This window comes from Miniopterus schreibersii (genome assembly GCF_964146895.1).
Source record: "Miniopterus schreibersii genome assembly, chromosome: 15".
Lineage (NCBI taxonomy): Eukaryota > Metazoa > Chordata > Mammalia > Chiroptera > Miniopteridae > Miniopterus > Miniopterus schreibersii.
Window position 1 is genome coordinate 51275053 of NC_138115.1, and position 18606 is coordinate 51293658.

Consider the following 18606-nt stretch of genomic DNA (forward strand, 5'->3'; position numbering starts at 1 on the left):
GACCACCTCCTTTAACTCTGTGTGGCCTTTACACAAACCCTTTTACTTAGGAAGCAGTTGTGCTTCATACTGCTTGATAGCACATGATACAACTTACTGAGATTTCCTCTTGGAAGTGGCTGTACTGGATTGCACATTTGTGAGCAACCCTGGAAAGGCCTTGTGAATTTTTCTCTGTCCATGGGTCCTGTTTTCTGGGGTCAGTGGGTCCATACCTCCCTTATCCAACAGGGGCAGGAGTGGGGCTGAGACTGTGGGGACTGCCAGTGGACATGGAATTTTCAAGAAATGACCCTGATCATTCCAGCTGTTTCATTGAGGTGTCTGCTAACATTAGGGTGAGGAATTCCTAGTCTCTGTTCCTGAGCTATACCAAGTAGCTGTGTGGTTGCAGCTGTTGAAACTACCCTTTAGAGCGGAAGACTCTAAAATGTCATAAATGAATAGAGGTGCAGTGTTGTTCCTTCATTCTCTTTGGTCCCAATCCGTAAGTCCCTAGAAAAGAACTTCATTCTTCCAGATTTAGGTATCTGCCTGCTTTGCTAAGCCCTCCTTCCCCTTGACTATAGAGGATTTCACAGTGAACCAAAGCCACTACTCTCCCAAACTTTTAAAAAAATTTTGGCCTGGCTGAAATACAGCCACAAACATATATCCACATTGCCCTGTGCATAGCAGGATTTTCCTCTTGGGGCATTATGACGACAGCTGAATGACAGAATAAAGCCAATGCGAAGAGTGTCGTTTGAGAACAGTAGTACGTGTTGAGAGGAAGTTTTTCTCTATCGGGAACTTGCCCCTGGAGCCTAGTTTTTGTTGTTGTTGTTTGTTTTTGGGTGGGTGTGTCTAAGGAACTAGAAAAGAAGAAAACTTGACAGTTGGGAGAGTGCTGTTTCAGTGAAGAGGGTATTTCACCACTTAAACAGTATTTGTAGAAGTCATTTTGGAGTTTCTAGTCTTTCCCCAAGTGTGAATCTTCTGTGTGCCTCAACAGAAAATGAGTAAAACATACATTTATTTCTTTTGGAAAGTGAGTTTGAAGTGTCCCTTCAAACTTTGTATCACATGTTGGAAAGTCATACCAGACCCTTAAAAGTCCTAATGCCTGTTCTTTTGCTGCAGGTGCAACAACGAGAGTGAGTGGTCCCAGATCCACGAGAATATCATCCGCAAGTCCAGCGCCAAGTACTCTGCCCCCAGTGCCAGCCATGGTGACGTACTTCTCTGGCTAGAAATACAACTGTGTGTTGCATTTGCAGTTGCTGATCTCGACATAATTGACTTGTGCTGATCAGTTGCCACATGTAAAGTTCAGTTCCCTGCAAACACTTCCTCTCCTCCCCAAGGACTCTCTATTTCTTTTTGTGAGAATTTGAGACCTTTCCTAATTAATTCCAGCCAAAATACATCTTCTGTTTTTTCTATAACACATTCCATGTGCTCTAATAGGTAACTTGAGTTCCAGTGTAAATCCAGAGTGAACAGAAGTGTTGCAGGGTCCCTCACATCGTGAAGTCTGTGTTTCCCTGAACAAAGATCACACACCCAGATCCCCCCAAAGAGACAAATATTAATATCACTTTTCCTGTTCCTGTTTAGTGTTAGCATCACCAAGAAAGCCTGACACAAATGAGCATCAGTGATTATTCTGCCAACATCTGCCATCCTGGAGCTAGAACAGGAACTATTACAAGCAGATTTCATCTTAGCTCAGCTTTGCCTTTTCCTTTTTTCTCCTTTTCTTTTAAAACCCTGTTTATATAATTTCTGTCTAAATCTTGGTTCAGTTCTGCACATTAGGAAGGTTGTTTTCTAAATTGAACGTTAATTGCTTGATTAAATTAGAAGCACTATTTAAAAGCCTATGAACTTTTATGTACCCTTAAAGATAGCTCTCAAATTTACATAAATCCATGTTTCTCCTGTCAGTTTTTACCTCTCAGTTATTTCATAATCTCTTCTACATAACCTTATTTGTTTTAACTTTCAAAGACTTGTAAATAAAAAGTTGGCCTTAAATGACAGTGTAAAGCCACTGCAAGGCATGGCTGTTACCAAAGCTGTTAAGAACTTTTTCCCTCTATCGGGTCAACCGCTATTCAGTGAGGAGAATCCTCAGAGCCTGCAAAGTTTGAGACCCTCAGTTGCAAGTACTTGATTCATCGAACACTCTGTAGCATGGGGTCCTCAGGGCCTCTCACTATTGTTAAATGACTGTTTTCCCTTGTGGGTGTGCCTGGATGCCAAGGAGGTCCATGCAGTGTGATTAAAGGGGGAAGGGAGTGTCCACGTTCTTCACCTAAAACCAGGCTAAAGCAAGAGGCAAATAAAATCTTGTTTTTAAAGTATAGAAAGGTTACTAGCAATTTGGAAAACTGCCCTTTGCATCAATATTTATAGTGTTCTTTATTTACTTACTTGATTTATAAAGAGCTGCCCTTGACTGTAAGGTCTTGAGACGTGATATGATTAAAACATGGAGAACGTTTTAAAAGTGAGATGGTGGTAATAATACATTAAAAGAAACAGCTGAAAGAGCAGTTTTCACCATCACCTCACCAGGGTAAGGTGCTGACTTCTGTCTTACTCCCCAGAATGAGCAGGACTGTGCCATTTTCAGTGTCTGTGGTGGTTGTCCAGAACTCACAGACACTGGCTGTTTAAACAGTGTTAGAAGAGCACTGCTCCTCTGTGCTGGGGGCACCGCAGACTTCATAGTGTGTCAGTTAGATGGCCATTGTGTGAGAAGCTCTCCATGCGCTTGTGGGAAAATTATACAGAGGTAGAGAATAGCTGCTCAGGATCCCTTTGGGTAGCTCGAAAGCTAGATGACTCTCCCAGCACCTTCAGTATGCACCCTCACAAGGTGTACTTTGTGTCTCTCGGCCACTGTAGCTGCTCAGAAAATGAGGTGAAAGGCAGTCATGAGCACTTGAATAAATCCTTGGCAGTGCAGAAAGGTAACAGTGTCCCTGTTGATTTCTTTTTCCTTTGCCCTCCAACCACCATCTCAGATTCTGGAAACTGTCCCATCCTCAGTTCTCTGCTCTGAGTTAGGCTGTCTCTAGTTCTGTGGATTCCTGTTCACCCAGGGAAAGAGATTTGATAGCTGTGTAAAGATACCACAGATAGGTGAGCTGGGTTTATGGGGCGGGGCTGAGTACTTCCCAGGCTGCTCTCTTCTACAGAGATTACTGGTCTGGGATCTCGCCCCCAGCCTTTCAGGTTCAAAAAGTAATTGTAGTTGAGTCTACCAAGTGATTAGGCTGTAAAAAATTACTTTAGGATGGTCAGAATCCCAAACACTGATTATCCGACCAGAATGCCATCAATATTATTCTCAAGAAAAATGCTGAACTTTGTGCATTTTGTTCTGGAAAAAATGTGGCTCTTTCTGTCTTTTCTAGTCCTATATACAGTACAGGTGGAAATGTGGGTCTGAGGAAGAAAATGCTTTTGTTTCTGCAGGCCTTATCATTTCTCTCCAGCTTCTTCGTGGAGACATGGAACAGATAAGGAGAGAAAACCCCATGATATTTAATAGGGGATTGGCGATTACAAGAAAATTGGGATTTCCTGATGTCATCATGCCAGGTAGGTAGAATTTCTTGGGGCTGGGGGGGAGAAGGGTTAGGAGGTGAAGTCCAGTGCTCGTTTCATACACAGTTGCTAAATTGTGCTGTGGAGGAGCCATTAAAAGCCGCTGCCTCCCAAGTCAGGTTGCTGACTACTGTCTGCAGCCAGTGGCCCCTTGGGTTCTTGTTAGTATTTGTTCTTTTCCAGAAGCCCCACATCACGCTCACAGTGCAGCCTGGCTATTCCGCAGACAGGCTTTATTGTCTCTGTGGAGCTGGGTTAGGAACTTTGTGGGGATGCCTTTTCACACTCCACTCTTCCATTACATTCCTTAGGAGAGAATGGTCTCGCAAGAGCTTCCTCTTTAAGGGGAAGACTATGCCAAAATATGTGCCTGAGGTGTTGCTGAATCCACTCCCTGTAGGAGTAGCAGATGCACTTTAACGTATTAGAAAAATGGATCAGGCACATGGTATTTGTTAGGCAATCTGAATTGTACGACCGGGCCAGTTTCTCAGGAATTTTCTCTCCCCTCCCCATCTAATGCCCAGAGGAGAGCCAGGGCAGGAAGTGGGAATGCATTGGCCCTCCAGTGTGGGCCCAGCAGGTCACTCCCAGGTTCCTGTGTCCTAGTCAGCAGATGCAGGCCAAGCTGGAGGAGGGGGTCCAGACAGGCCACCACAGCCAGGGGTGCAGGAAGTGAGGGAAGGTGGAGGGCTGTCTCAGAGGAGCGCAGGGGCCTGATGGCCAGGGAAGACAGGCGAGGAGCAGGAGTCAGACATGCACCGCTGGCTGCCTGGGCAGGGCACAGGAGCTACGCGTCGCCCTTTCCACCGAGTTTTAGTCACCCGCTAAAAGCTTGTTTGCTTTTGTGTAGAAGGGCCAGGCCAGGCTAGACTGAACTGATTGTGACCACTGTAAATATCACCTATTTGGAGTTCTTCATGGTACTCTAAATTTTCTTGTTGTAAATGTTTGCCAGCACATCCCAAAGGGGAGTGTGGCCCGGGCATGGAGGAGGCCCATGTGATGGACCCCAGCTGCCTTCCCCCTTCCTACACTAGGCCCAGACTTGTTCTCCTTCCTCCATACCTCTCCGTGGACACTGTGCATGCGGAGCATGCTGCTGTGAGCAGCCTTCCTCTCTGCTAATGCACACACGGAGGGCCCTTTGGATGGGAAACCTGAGCCACTCTGTCAAGTCCATGCTTATCTTTAAATGCTAAGGAGACTTCTTGCTTACAAAAGACCCTGGCCTGGCTGCTATAAATGTGATGTCCTCCTCGGGATGTTTCTCCCATTCTATCCTGACACAGTTCCTCAGCCCTCTATGGCCCTAACTACCAGGGAAGTAAGAGCCCAGGCATGGTCCCTGGCTTCCTGGCACGTGTCATGGAAGAAGGAGTAGATTGTTACTCAGATTTACCCGGGGAACCTTTCAGTAGACACCCAGGCTTAGGAAGGGGAGTCGTTTATCCTAAGAGATGTATTTTAAGTTCTTCCTTTCTTTTAAGAACTTGTATGTCTAAGATTTGGACATTTCCTTCCTCTTAGTCTTCACACAGTCATGGAATTAAAACCAAGTGAGCACAGACTAGAAAGGAACAAGTTTCAGTGAAAAATGTTTTTAAGCACACTTTGATTTCAAAAGTGACATTGTCCAAACCTCATCTGTGGAAAGAGATCTTTTTGTGGAGCACTCTGCATCTCTTTTGCATCATTGGCACAGAGGTTAATAAAGGCCTCATCACGGAAATCAGCTGTGTCAGGCATTGGTGAGGCAAACTGAGGTTAGGAGGGCTTTCCCTCCCCTGGCAGCTGAGGGAACATCGTGTGATTTGCCCCAGAAGGCCAAGACACTGGCAGTCCTGGAAGGTCCAGGCTGGGGCTATGGGTATGCTGCTTCCTGTGTTGTGTGCCTTTGAGTGCTGAAGCTGAACCTAAGGATGTTCCACAGGCAGAAAGTGGTCCTTTGTGCATAATCTCCTCCTTTCCCCTTACTCCCCTGAGGAGAGCTTTTCACATAGGTGGCCACTCCCAGGGTTGTGAGCTAACAATCACCAACCCCTTAATGTACCCAAGATATCAGAGTGGGTTTGCCATCCTTGGGCAAGGTGACAGGGCTGGCCTGCAGGCCCTGCTGCAGCAGCAGGAAAAGTGTGCTGGAGTGTTTTACATTGCAGCCAGCCTGTCTTGAGGAACCGTGACTGTGGTACAAAGTCCTTTGGTGAGACTTCCAAGCCCTGGCTACCTGGCTACCTGGCTACCTGGCTACCTGGCTACCTGCAACTGGCCCACCCTTTACCTGTAGAAATATTGTACCTAGGCTGCAGCAGTCTCTCAGCCCTTAGTGACCAAGTTGCAAGAAGTTGCAGCTTCTTCTTGACACATGGATCTGTGGCAGATGAACAAGGAAATAAATTATGTCAGTATATGTGAGAATTTCAACACTTAAGTCTGAGAAATTAGAGTAAATGTAAAAATCAGAATTACTCATAAACTGTGATCCTTATTTTAAAACTTCCCAGCATTCGGCACACACTCATTTGGAGAGCTCTTTTTTTAGGATGGCCCAGGTGTGTCCTTGTCAGAGCATATTGTGAGTTAAGAGCAGTAACTGTACAGTTGGAGTTCAGACAGGCTCTAGCCCCACGAGTACCAACATACCATTTCAGAAAAGGTCTTTCACATGGTCTCCCATTGCTTTCCATGGGTGTGTACATATACACCATTGACTGCTGTGAACGGGAGATGTCCTACTGTGTGCCATAGCTGAGGCCCTGACTTCTAGGTTATAGAACAAATAGATAGGATTGAAGCCAATTTTGAAGCCAAGCGCTTTCAGCCTTTTGTTGGTTTGCCACATTTCTGTGGTGCGTCTGCTTCCCTCCAAACTCATTTCAGTTCAGTACAAAAGCTAATAACTCTGTAGCGTACTTTTGCTCCTTTCCTAGATTTTTTTCAAGAAGATGGGCAGGAAAGACGGGAACAGAACAGGTGTTCCAGGTGAACAAGTTGAAGTTAACACTGTTCCCAGTAACTCACTTGTCAGAATTAGCCTCCCAAAAAACTTAAAGCTGTCAGCCAAAAGACCATAAACTGAAAGGGATGGTTTAAAACCTCCTGCTTGAGAAAAGGCTATGCCTTCTCCAGACCGTGTCTGAGCCAGCAGGGATGTGCCACCTCCTACAGCCCTCTCTACTTAGCTTTCCTGCAAGGTCTGCTTCCTGGAGTCGTAGCAATACAGAGTTCTTCCATGGCTCTGTGAGGATTACAACATTTTAACTTGTTTTTTAAACCTTGAATTTTTAAGGTTATCATTTACTGTGAGCAATATGGGCCATGGCTTTTATTAGTTAAATGGTTTCCTGTCCTGTCAGAAGAAGCTTGCCCTTTGATTTAGTATGTTCTAACTGATGACCAAGTTTTTTGTAAAGCATAGTTCTCTAACTTTCGTATGTACCAGAATCACCTGTAGGGCTTGGGAAAACACAGATTGCTGGGCCCGCCCCAGAGTTTCTGATACGGTAGGATTGGGCTGGGACCCGGCAATTTGCATTTCTCACAAGCTCTCAAGTGATGGTGATGCTGCTTCAGGGATACCATGCCCTTCCCTGAGTCAGACCTGGCACAGGCACTGCTCCTCTCTGGACTGCCCTGAACTTAACCCTTAGAAGGCAGCGATGGAGGCATGCTGTCCCTCTAGGGGCCCTCTGATTCTTGCCCTTGTGCTCAGAAGTACACTCTGTCCCTTGCCTTGACCCCTGGTAAAAAGTGCATGCTTCATCGCCGACCTGCAAGTGATGTTTTATTCTCTTTTCCTGTGTGTCTTAATTGTTCTTGTTTCTCTCTGTGCTGTCCCCTCATTCTCGCCCCTTTCTTTCTGGTGCAGAGATGAAGATAGTTGGGTGTAAGTTCCTGCTTTTGTGTGTCCTGTCTGCTTTTTGCCTGCTTTGTTTCCATCTTCATTTGTTTCATGGAATGTTGCCGTACTGGGGTGGGGTGTCATGTACATTATTAATCCTTCATCAGCCTCAATTTTGGGGGTAACTGACAAGAGGGAAGAAGAGAAGCTACCAGCCCACCTAGAAGACTGTGTTATTTTGGGTGATCATTAAGGCCTGAGGAAGCAAAGAACATGTTGGAATGTTTAGAAAACCTTAACAAGCCCTAGGTGTTCATCTACAGAGAAAGATTTTTGTGAGATAGATCAGCTACTCCCATTGAAAAAAAAATGAGTAGGCTTATTCCAAGCTACAAAGAATCAGGAAAGCAGACAGCTTCTCTTTTCAGCTCTGCTGGACGCATCTTATACAAAGGGCAAACACACACAGACAGGATTTTTGAAAGAAAGCTCTCCTCAAGGGGAGCGATGAAAGTGTTTACCACAAGTGATGCATAGGACCCTGGTCCGAGTGTCAGACAAGGCTTTGGCAATGTATCTGAGGGATGGTTAGGAATGGTTGCACCTGGCCCCACCACAAGTTGAAAGATCATCACATCGTCAGCCCAAGAAAAGAATAACCGTATGTAGTGAGGTCACTGTGCCCATTCCTCAGCCTGTTGGAGCAGGGATCGTCATTGACTTAGACCTGTGACACTGGGACATGGTCAGGAAAATAAAGAGCCCGTCTTTCCTGGGTACTGAGAAGATGTCCTCCTGAGTTCTCATCATCTTTTATTTTTTATTTTTGGTTTCTTCCTCAAAATAAGAACTACTATAAAATAAACAGTGGTTATATGCCTGAAACTGTCTAAACTGAATGGCTGTTACTGTCTCCACATCTCTATGAATGCTGTCAAGAGACTACACTCCATTCTGCCAGGAGATAAAATTGACTCCATCAGGAGTAGGCTGCCGTATCTACTGGAGAAAGTCCTAGTTTTACGTGGTCTTAGAGAAAGCAAGCACTGTCCATAAAAGCCCCTCCTAATTCTATCCAGAAGTAGACAAGGTATAAATATAATATAGTACCAAATACTATTAGCCTTGATCCAAAAGCCTCCTAATATGTGGTATAATTTATACTGAAGGAACATGAATTTAATAAAGAATCCAAGCATGAGTGGCCACACATGTATGGGCTCTCCTGGACCATTTCTCCTGATGGAATTCTGCAGAGGCCAGGACAGTGTGGCTCCAAAACTCCAAGTAAGCCTGGAGTACCTGGCAAGAGGTGGTTACTAACAGATACTCTGGTGCCCGAGCCAGGTCTCAGAGAGTCTGAAACCTCTACGGAGACTGCTGTCAGAGAGACCTGCAAACACATGAGCTTCGTTTCTTCAGAGTCCTACTAGGCTGCAGGTCTTCCGAGGGCCAGACCTGGCCATTGAGTTCTCTGTCCCTGCTGGATGTGGCTGTCAAAGGGTTCCCCAGCCCCTAACATTTCTGGTGGCTGAAAAGCAGTTTCCTTCTAAGACCTCTCACTCTACGAGGATCCCAGAATGTTTCAGGCCAATCCCTGATGTAATAAGATGGCCTCACGTTCATTATCTTGCTCCTTCCCAGCAGCTGTTTGTGCAGACTTATAGGAATCTGAATTTTTTTTTATGTGTAGTTGCCGTGTAGGAAGCTGGCACACAAACACCCAAGCCAGGTATCAGCAAACTATAGCGTACAGGCCAATAGCCTGCTTTTTTACTACCTGCCAGATAAGAATTTTTTTTTCCAGATTTTAGAAGGGTTTTAGAAACAAAGAACATGTGACAGAGACCTATAGGACCCACAAAGCCTAAAATACTTACTATCTGGCCTTTTAAAGAAAAAAATGTGCCAACCTCTGCCTACTCTTAAGTCCTTAGTTCCCTGACATACAGCTGTGTATACCAACAGCTGGCACTGGCTACTGTGTGAAACTGAAAGGAGCAAAGACTATTCATTCATCTTTTCATTCAAGAGACTGTTGCATGTTAACTGAGCACCAGGTACTCAGAGATGTAAGGCATTGCTGATGTTGAATGCTCTGCCAACCGTAGGAAGCAAAAGACACCTAACAGGGAAGCAGGGCTACTCTCAACAATACCTGCTCCCACTCCCAGCAGAAAAGCCTCCCCTTTTATGTAGCCCAGGGTTCATCCATGCTGCATAAGAGCTGCCCAGCCCCCCCACCTACAGCAAAACTTCATCAGCATCTTCCCAGCAGACCCCTATGTTCTGGTCCCCTGATGTTAAACCCTGGAAAGCATCAGAATTACCTGGTGATTTTTTAAATATATGTAACCACTCCCCACTGGAATCTCACATGGTGGATGCTAGAAATGTTTTAACAGGCTCCCTAGGTGATTCAAATACGGCCACCCAGGCAGTGGTCTGCAGGTTAACTCAAAACCACTGCTCGGGCCTTCTCTTTCCCACTTTCATTGTACTGTGCCTGTCTTCACCCCTTTCCTGGCAGTTGCTGCTAACGTTTACAGGAGCCTTCTGGAGACAGTGCCTTAACCCAAAAACATGATTCCATTGGTAGCCTGTGAGAACGTGTTACATGCACGAGGGACAGCTGAAGAGCAGGGAGCCCTGGAGGGCAGTCCTGGGGCATCGCATCCCTGGAGCTTCTCATGTTTGCTGCTGCCTAGGTTTTCGCCTAGTTCCAGGAGAATTAGTGGAGAACGTAATTTAAATGATCTCTGAGAGAGCTTTTGACAAGAAGGCCCAGCAACATTAACACTCACCATATGCCATTCTCGAAATTAAGGCCATAATTTTTTTATTTTTAAAAAAATATATCTTTATTGATTTCAGAGAGAGGAAAGGAGAGGGAGAGAGATAGAAACATCAATGATGAGAGAGTCATTGATCAAGCCCGCAACTGGGCATGTGCCCTGACCGGGAATCGAACCCCAGTCGCCTGGATCCCAGGTTGACGCTCAACCGCTGAGCCACGCCCGGCCGGGCAAGGCCATACTTTTTAAAGTTGCACCCTCTAAGGAAGCCTAATACCTGTTCTAACCGAGAACAGCCCTGGTCTAGGCAGTCTGTTCTCCAAATAAAGAGCAGCCAAAGAGCTGATAAAATCAGACTCCAGTGTGTAACTCAGAGGGTACAGTTACTTGTCTTGACAAATTTTCTCAGCTAGATGATCACTGAAAGCATTCTGTTAAAAGAGAAAATTTGTAAAGAATGCAAACTGGAGGAATATATAGCTCAGCCCTTCCATTTGAAATTGGCATTTTGGTTTAAGATGTCCTGGAGAAGCTGCCCAGAAACCATGAGCTCGCTCTATAAAACCAACACAGACCAAATTCTGTCATTGCTATCATGACAGTGCCCAGTTTTGTCTTAGTACTCTCTATGTCACATGGCTAGGAAGTTTGAAATGTTTCGTTTGGAGGACATGTTTATTGTAACATGGTCAACTTGTGTACAGAGCTGCAGAAGTTGGAAATGTTTGCACAGCTAGAATACCATTCCTGGTAGGCAACATCTGCTTTCACGAGTCATGTGCATTACCTTGAGAGTAACTTCCAGAGAGTGCTGGTTAAAACCAGGGTAATACTTAAACAAAACACCTATTCTCTAGGTTATACATTGAAATTCTGTGTTCACTTTTTTTGCCAAATCAGCCTAGAAATTGAATAATATTTAAACTCCATAGAAAAGATAATATGTAATTAAAAGGCTTTTATCAGAAGAAGGCTCTGACATGTCTGTTTCAGTTGTTAAAAATTAAAGGTATAACCAACTTCGGTTTATCCTATTATAATAGCAATAACCCACAGTAAAGTTCCCAGTTAATTTTGAATTTTAGATTCAGGACCAATTTTATTCAGCTTCTGTCCTGACAGTAGCAAGCTGATAAATTTGAGTTTCCCTTCTGCTTGCCTTCATCACCCCACCTGCACACCTGAGTGCTATTTTAATGATATGCCAAGAGGGCCCAAGCTGGGGTTTCCAAAGAAGACATCAAACTCATCAGAATTCAAAGTAGAGGCTCTGCTCAGCCTGAGAGGAAAGTCTGTGTGGACAGCAAGGACGGATGCCCTCAAGGCTGTCCCACCTGCCTAGCAGTTGCATTTGTGTGTGATTTTCAGAACACACTTCCCTCTTCTCTGCATGGTAGCCTCGGGGCTATTTGGGGAACAGGATGGCTTTCACAGAGTGTTTTCTGGGCTCTCAGAGAACAATTCATTCCTTCTTGCGGTTTGCTCTTCCCTACTGAGCCAAAGTATTCTGAGAGCTTCATTCTCCAGTCAAACAACCGTGATTGCATTCCTGGGATAGGAAGGTAACCTGAAGAAAAGAAGGCCTGGTCATGGAGACCTCAGAAGCCCAAGATCTGTGCCAGTGCTGATCTGTCGCTGCATCATGTGTAAGAGATCCTCACACGCTTCCACAGTTAGAAGAGGCCATCATTGCATATCTGACCAAACCAGAAAGTTCACTCGCTAACCAAAAACAAAACCTGTTTATGTCATTGTGATTCCAAGTAATGAGCTGTTTAGATGTGCCAGTGTTTCTAGGAAATGAACTGGAAAGGATGTCTGGCTTCTGAATTGACTTGCTTTGCAAGTTAATTGTTCATCATCGCAATTGATTTCTTCAGACTGCTAATACATCTTCACTTTGGCCTTCCCTGTTTTCTTTTGCTACTTTCCTCCTTGGAAGATTCCCCTCCACACAGCCTTTACTACGTTTGTTTTTGGGGGTTTTTAAAGTCAAAAGCCCTTCTTTAGAAAGTGAGAATAAAACTCGTCATGTTGTATATTTGGAAGCTTAGAGCAGCCTACATAAGCTGCTCTTGTACAGGAACAGATAATCCCATCCCCCTAGAAAGGCAGATGTGATTTAGGTCATTTAGGACTGGCAGTTGGACCTCCTACCTGTCTTGAGCAGCAGATACAGGCATCGTGGGCTGGAGTCGGAGCCCAGGGAAACAGCAAGAATGCTCCAGACTCACCCCAGTGCTTCAGCACCGGTGCCTCTGGAGGAGAGTCACCTGTTCCCAGAGCTCTTGTAACACAAAGAAGAAAGACTGACAGGTAGTCCAGTGACTTGCCCAGCAAGAGCAGGAAATGGGACTTGGAGCTGGGCCTCCAGAAGGAGGACTTGGAAGCGTTGAGGGTTGCAAAAAGAAAACCTGTAACTTATTTTTAGAGAAAGGAGGAGGGATTGGTTAAGACATAGACAAGGCATGATTAAAGTTGATGCTAAAATCTTTCCTCTGTGGGAGGCTGAGAGTACAGCTACTCTCCTGGAGGGAGAAAGCCTGAGCAGTCACCTGCCATCTGAGAAGATGCTCTCCCTGCCCTTTCCCGCTGTGCCCAAGCTGGTAAACACCTCCGAACTCAGACTTAGAGAGCACGTGGCTGAACAACCTGAGTACTGCTCCACTGATACTGGCAGGGTGTCCATCGTTATTAACCAAGCTTGGAATGCCCCGAGCACCCACCTGAACCCTGGAGGCTCTGATTGCTAGCCTGGTCCTCCATGCAAATGGGTCACTGTGGCTTCTGTGGTCACAGTGACACGGCATTTCTTTTCCCCACAGGCGACATCCGCAATGACCTGTACCTAACGCTGGAGAAGGGGGATTTCGAGAGAGGGGGGAAGAGTGTACAAAAGAATATTGAAGTGACCATGTATGTGCTTTATGCGGACGGAGAGATCTTGAAGGTAAGGCTTGCCAGCCAGTTTGGAACGGAGGCTCATCCTGAAATAATCCTCCTGTTTTTGTGTACTTTGTCCAGAGACCCCTTTTCCTCAGGCAGGACTGAACTCAGATTACCCCTGTGCATTCTTCTCTGCCTCTTGCTTTTTTCAAGGAACCCTAGGCATGCCTTGCTGATTTCCAGTGTCACAGCCTTTGTAGAAATTTTTCCTGGTATCTGACCGGACTCCCTGCTCCAGTGTAGACCTGTCCCCTCTAGTTCTGGCCCACCCATTACTTCTCCCATCCACCTAGCATCGAGCTGCCTACTTTTGGTAACTGTTACTAGACCCCACTCATCGATCCTTGAGCTAACACAGGAAGTTATATTTGCTCTTTGGTCGAAGGTGAGACATAGGTACTCACTGGCTGGTACCAAGTTACATGACAAGGAACAGCAGGCTCAAGCCCTAAAAGATTGCCTCTAGCCAGTGCACTGCAGGGATCCTGTCACTCTTCACTGAAAGTGAAGACCCGGGTGCTGCTTTCTGTTGTCAGTATGTCAGTTTCCCCCTTTAGTCATATCATGGTGAATCCTCTGGCAAGTCACAGGACATCATTTGCAGAGCACTGGCCAAAGGCAAATCAGTCTATCATGGACCTCGCTTTGACAACAGCCTTGTGCGGTAGGCAGAACAAGAACAATCATCCACGTTTTACAGAAGGAAAAGGTAAGATTAGCCCAAATCGTCCCCCAGAGCCAGAAGGAAATAAAAGAGAATGTTGAAAAGGTGGTGAAAGCAGTGATTGGTCCCTTTAAAAACCCACCTCAAAGACAAAGGCATGTCCACCTTTGCATGGATGTCATACCGAGGTCAGCAGGGTTCTTCAGTGCTCACACCACCCCTGTGCAGGCAGGGAGCTGCTCCTGAGTGCATATGGCCTGCAGCTTCCTGTCCTCTGGGGAACGGGCACGGGCTGTCCCAGGACTGCATCTTTATGGCAGTATTTGGGAACTGGGGTCAAGTTAAATCTGGTCTGTCTTGTTTATATCCAAGGACAGTCAGCTGAGGGCAGCCTAAAATGCCAGGGTAACACTGGGCTAAGGACAGTTGGGAAACAAGCCCTCTCCACTTGTTTCTGATTTTTCTGATCTGCCATGTGCCATGTACAGCTGACTTCTCCCATGGAGTCCACTGTTTCCTTTCTCCGTGAGGATGCGAGGCCCAGCTCAGTGATTCAGATGCAAAACTCAGCTGCCTCCCGCTTACCACGCAGTGTGTGTGGTCACCTCTGCCCCAAGGAAAACGAGGAGCACTGCGACTGCTGAGTCATGCTATCGGCAGGGTTGTTTCCAAAAGTATTGAATTTAAGCCAAGTGAAGTTTCTCATCTTACAGATTTCGCCTAGTGGGGAAATGAGGCCTGCACAAAGGAGAGTGTCACAGTGACAGGAATCCAGGGGCTCCCTGCAGAAAGGTGACGCCTTGCTTTGCTTCTCCCTCAGGACTGCATCAGCCTGGGCTCGGGAGAGCCCAACAGGAGCTCCTACCGCTCGTTCGTCCTCTACCACAGCAACAGCCCCCGCTGGGGGGAGGTCATCAAGCTGCCCATCCCCGTCGACCGCTTCCGCGGCTCCCACCTGCGCTTCGAGTTCAGGCATTGTTCCAGTGAGCGACACTTCTCTCCGCACACCTTTGAGGACAGGAATATAGCTCTTTCCTCTCTGGAACAGAATTCAGAGGGTTCTTGGTGGGGCAAGAAAATGAGAAGTTGGGAAGAAATAGCCATTGATGTCATCAGAGGCTCTCCTTTGGACAGTGATTTAAAACCATGGGGTCAGGTGTTGGTTGTTCCTAGTGCCTGACCTGGAGGACACTGGATAATTGCCAGTATCATTCCCCTTTGGGTGTTTCCTGTGTGCGTATTAAACCGCTTTTTAGAAAGCCTCTGGCTTATTAAGGCCAGCGATTTTGTTTCTGTTTGGGTCTGGATAGCCTGTGTACCTTTGGATGTGAGTGGAAACACAGCCCAGTACATTTCTTGTCACACCTGCAGTCAGGTTGATAATGAAAGTAAGGGACAAAAAAGTAAAGAGCATAGGTAGTAAGCGCAGGGAAATTTCTAAATTTAAAAAGCAAAGTGGTGGCAAAAACAATTAACACTTGGCTCTGATTACAGCCAAGGACAAAGGGGAAAAGAAACTCTTTGGCTTTGCGTTCTCACCCCTGATGCGGGATGACGGCACCACTCTCTCCGATGATATCCACGAGCTCTATGTGTACAAGGTATGGGCCCTGGCTGGTCTGCTTGGGGCAGGCCAGATCCAGGGTCATGTGTTGGTGGGTGACAGCAGGACAGCTGTGAACAGGCTTTTGTCTTCTACATACAGTGGCTTTCCTCCCACAAGCAATGCCCACAGCCCTTTTGTTTCCCACCTCCCCCTCCACTGGTGATGGAAGTCTGTTCCTACCCCTCTGTGCCACTGTGGCCTTGGCTAGTATATTTGGAGACCTGCTATTTGAGATCATGGTTCTGTCAGCTGTCCCAGCATAGCTACCACCCAAGGTTGCCTGCACACCAGGTGGAGGCCACCTGTTCTGCCATGTTTTCTGTAAAAGGCATGTCAGCCACTCTGGGGAGTTTCTGGACAGAGCACAGACATCAACCAGAAATCCCGTAGGACCTGATTTTTACATGTGGCATGGTTCAGGAAACCCTCTGTATTCTCTGCTTTTGCCTATAGTGCGATGAGAATAGCACGTTTAACAACCATGCTCTGTACCTGGGCCTTCCCTGCTGCAAGGAGGACTACAATGGCTGCCCCAACATCCCCTCCAGCCTCATCTTCCAGCGTAGCACCAAAGAGTCTTTCTTCATCTCCACGCAGCTCTCTTCCACCAAACTTACCCAGAATGGTAGGTGATGACTGACGCCTTCAGGGTGGCCCCTCCCTGCCCTCCATTGCTGATGCATGTGAAGGGAGACAGAAATTACTGCTGTCGTGCCACAGTGAGGACACTTTTCATTCGAAGCTGAAGGAATCACTTGGTGGTAGCAGCCTATGAGGTTTCCCGTGGTTTTAGCAGCTCCAGAGTGCACATCCAGAGTTCACAGATGTGTCGCTGGCCTTGATCTCAGCTCTGAAGAGTCTGTGGCAATGCTCCCAGCTATTTCTGTTCCTCTAGATCCCACCTGTCCGTGTCTGGGAGAGTGGATTTTGCTTGTCATTGGCATAGCCAGGGTTAACCATCTTTGGGGCTTGCTTTCTAGTGGACCTCCTTGCTCTGCTGAAATGGAAGGCCTTTCCAGACAGGATCATGGACATCCTGGGGCGGCTGCGGCATGTCAGTGGAGAGGAAATTGTGAAGGTATGGCTTCCCCAGCTCACGCATGCTGCTGGAGGAAGAATCTGGGCCAAAGCCCTCACTGCCCTTAGTTTCTGCCAGGAAGCCTCCCAGACCGTTTCTCAAAATATATGGTTAGATGAATAGGAATAAAGTCGTCTTCTTTTTTTAAAGCTAGCTTCTTCTTTAAAAGTAATTACCACATCAGGTTTGTTACCTGTTAGAAACTATATTTAAACCCTACTTTTTGACTTGTTTTTTCCCTAGAGTGCAAAATGGTAATTAAAGGGTACTTAAAGGGTAGTGGTACAGCACCCTCAGAAACGGTGCCCGCGCTGTGTGCTGCCTGCATTCCTTCAGGCCTCCTTTCCCCTCTGAGGGTCTTCCTCATTCTCCTTACTTTGTAACCCTCAGTCTTCCCTGCTCTACTCTCTTGGTTATCTAGAAGAACTCTAAATCCACTCCATCAACCTGCAGCTGCTAATTATTTCCAGTCCCTCCCTTACAGTCCGTGCTAGGGAAGCTTCCTTACTCTCTGCCTCCGCTGCTTCCTCCAAGTACCTTTGTGACAATTCCCATCTGATGGCCGAGCAGGCTGACAGCAACACTGCTAGTCCCCAGCTGTCTGTAGGCTTCTTCACACTGGGTAGTGTCAGGAAACTCCCAGACACTTCCCGCTGGTGAAAGCCCTGCAGGTAGGTTCTACACAATGGACTGAACTCCACTGAGGAAAATGGAGGTGCTTTTGGTGATCAGCAAGAGCAACAGAATGTAGGATAGAATCGAAATCTCAAGAAGGCTACCTGTCCATCGTGAGCATTCTTGGCTCTGTTGTTGCAAGTATCAAATTAGTTAGCAATGCACTGTCGGTACTTTCCTTTCATAGCTCCGTGGACTCCATAATACACAACATGGTGTCTCCAAATCAGGACAGGTTTAAAGTGTGTACCTCTGTGTACTTTTATGAAGTAGTGTATGAACTTTGTTATCGTTAACTGATCAGAGTATCATAAGTTTTAGAAAGCTCTCTTAACAAATAAGCTAATACTAGTTTTTGAAACTTAAATTCATACTCAGCATTTTTTCCTTCTGATTAAAAATATCATCTAGTGAACAGACAAGGTACTAGGAAAGTCTGTGATCTTTTTAAGCTGAGTTGTGTTTCCTCACAAGAGAACATTATATCAACAGGTGGGGTTTTAGCATCAATAATTTGTCTCAAACCAGCCAAAAGATGTGAAGAGAATATACTAGCATTTTAAAATATGTTTTTACTTTTTATTGGAAGATTTCAAACCTACACAAAAGTAGATAGAATAATACAAAGAGCCCCCCACAAACCCAGCACCAACAGTCAGCAACCCATGGCCAACCCTGCCCATCCACACCTCCCATCTTACATTGTTTTGAAATAAATTATAAGCATTGCATTATTAAATTGCGTTTTGACCAACAGAATGTTAGATTTGATTTTTAAAGACTGCTAGCATCCAAAAGTATTTATTCTCTCCTTTGCTGTTTGCATCTTAGAAAGAAAATGTGCATACTCTAAAAAACAAAAAAACACACAGTGCTTCCCAATTGTTTACTCTCATTGACAACTCTCATCAGCTCATTCTCCCTACTCCTGGAAGACTAATTTCTAGATCAAACATAGTTTCTGTAGGTAAGGCCCAGCTTGCCACTCCTGGAAGACTAATTTCTAGATCAAACAGTTTCTGTAGGTAAGGCCCAGCTTGCCACTCCTCATCTAGATGTCCTCTGTAGAAATAGGCCACAGTAAGAGGGCAAGGGGCTACTGAACTTTCTGAGGTCCCAGGAAAGTGAGCTCTTTTTCTCAAAATGAATCTGGCATCGGAATCACTTAGATTGTCTTGGTTTTAAAATTGCTATCCTATATGAATGTGGTGCTAGGTTTTAGGTAACTGCTCTTTCCTTACAAGTTCAGTACTTACCCAACAGGAAAGAGCCTCTGTATGTTCCTTTGGGCTATAAGCAAACACCCCAACTCTACCTAGTTACCCTTTAGCTGGGTGGAGATGGGTACTAGATTATTTTTAAGTGGTGGCTTGAGATCTTAGATCTTTGGCTCTATTTATT

The 18606-nt window shown here is 45.9% G+C and overlaps 1 protein-coding gene across 1 annotated transcript in view; it reads left to right on the forward strand.

Moving 5' to 3' along the window:
• The window catches only part of DOCK3 (dedicator of cytokinesis 3), a gene marked incomplete at its 5' end in the record, with an annotated part of 138424 nt that overhangs the window by 60915 nt on the left and 58903 nt on the right, over positions 1–18606 (forward strand). Inside the window, 7 exons of the mRNA XM_081159497.1 lie at positions 1123–1211; positions 3469–3594; positions 13062–13186; positions 14667–14829; positions 15341–15447; positions 15906–16077; positions 16433–16530. Of these exons, the coding sequence (XP_081015623.1) occupies positions 1123–1211; positions 3469–3594; positions 13062–13186; positions 14667–14829; positions 15341–15447; positions 15906–16077; positions 16433–16530 (880 nt within the window). The remainder of the gene's footprint in view (positions 1–1122; positions 1212–3468; positions 3595–13061; positions 13187–14666; positions 14830–15340; positions 15448–15905; positions 16078–16432; positions 16531–18606) is intronic.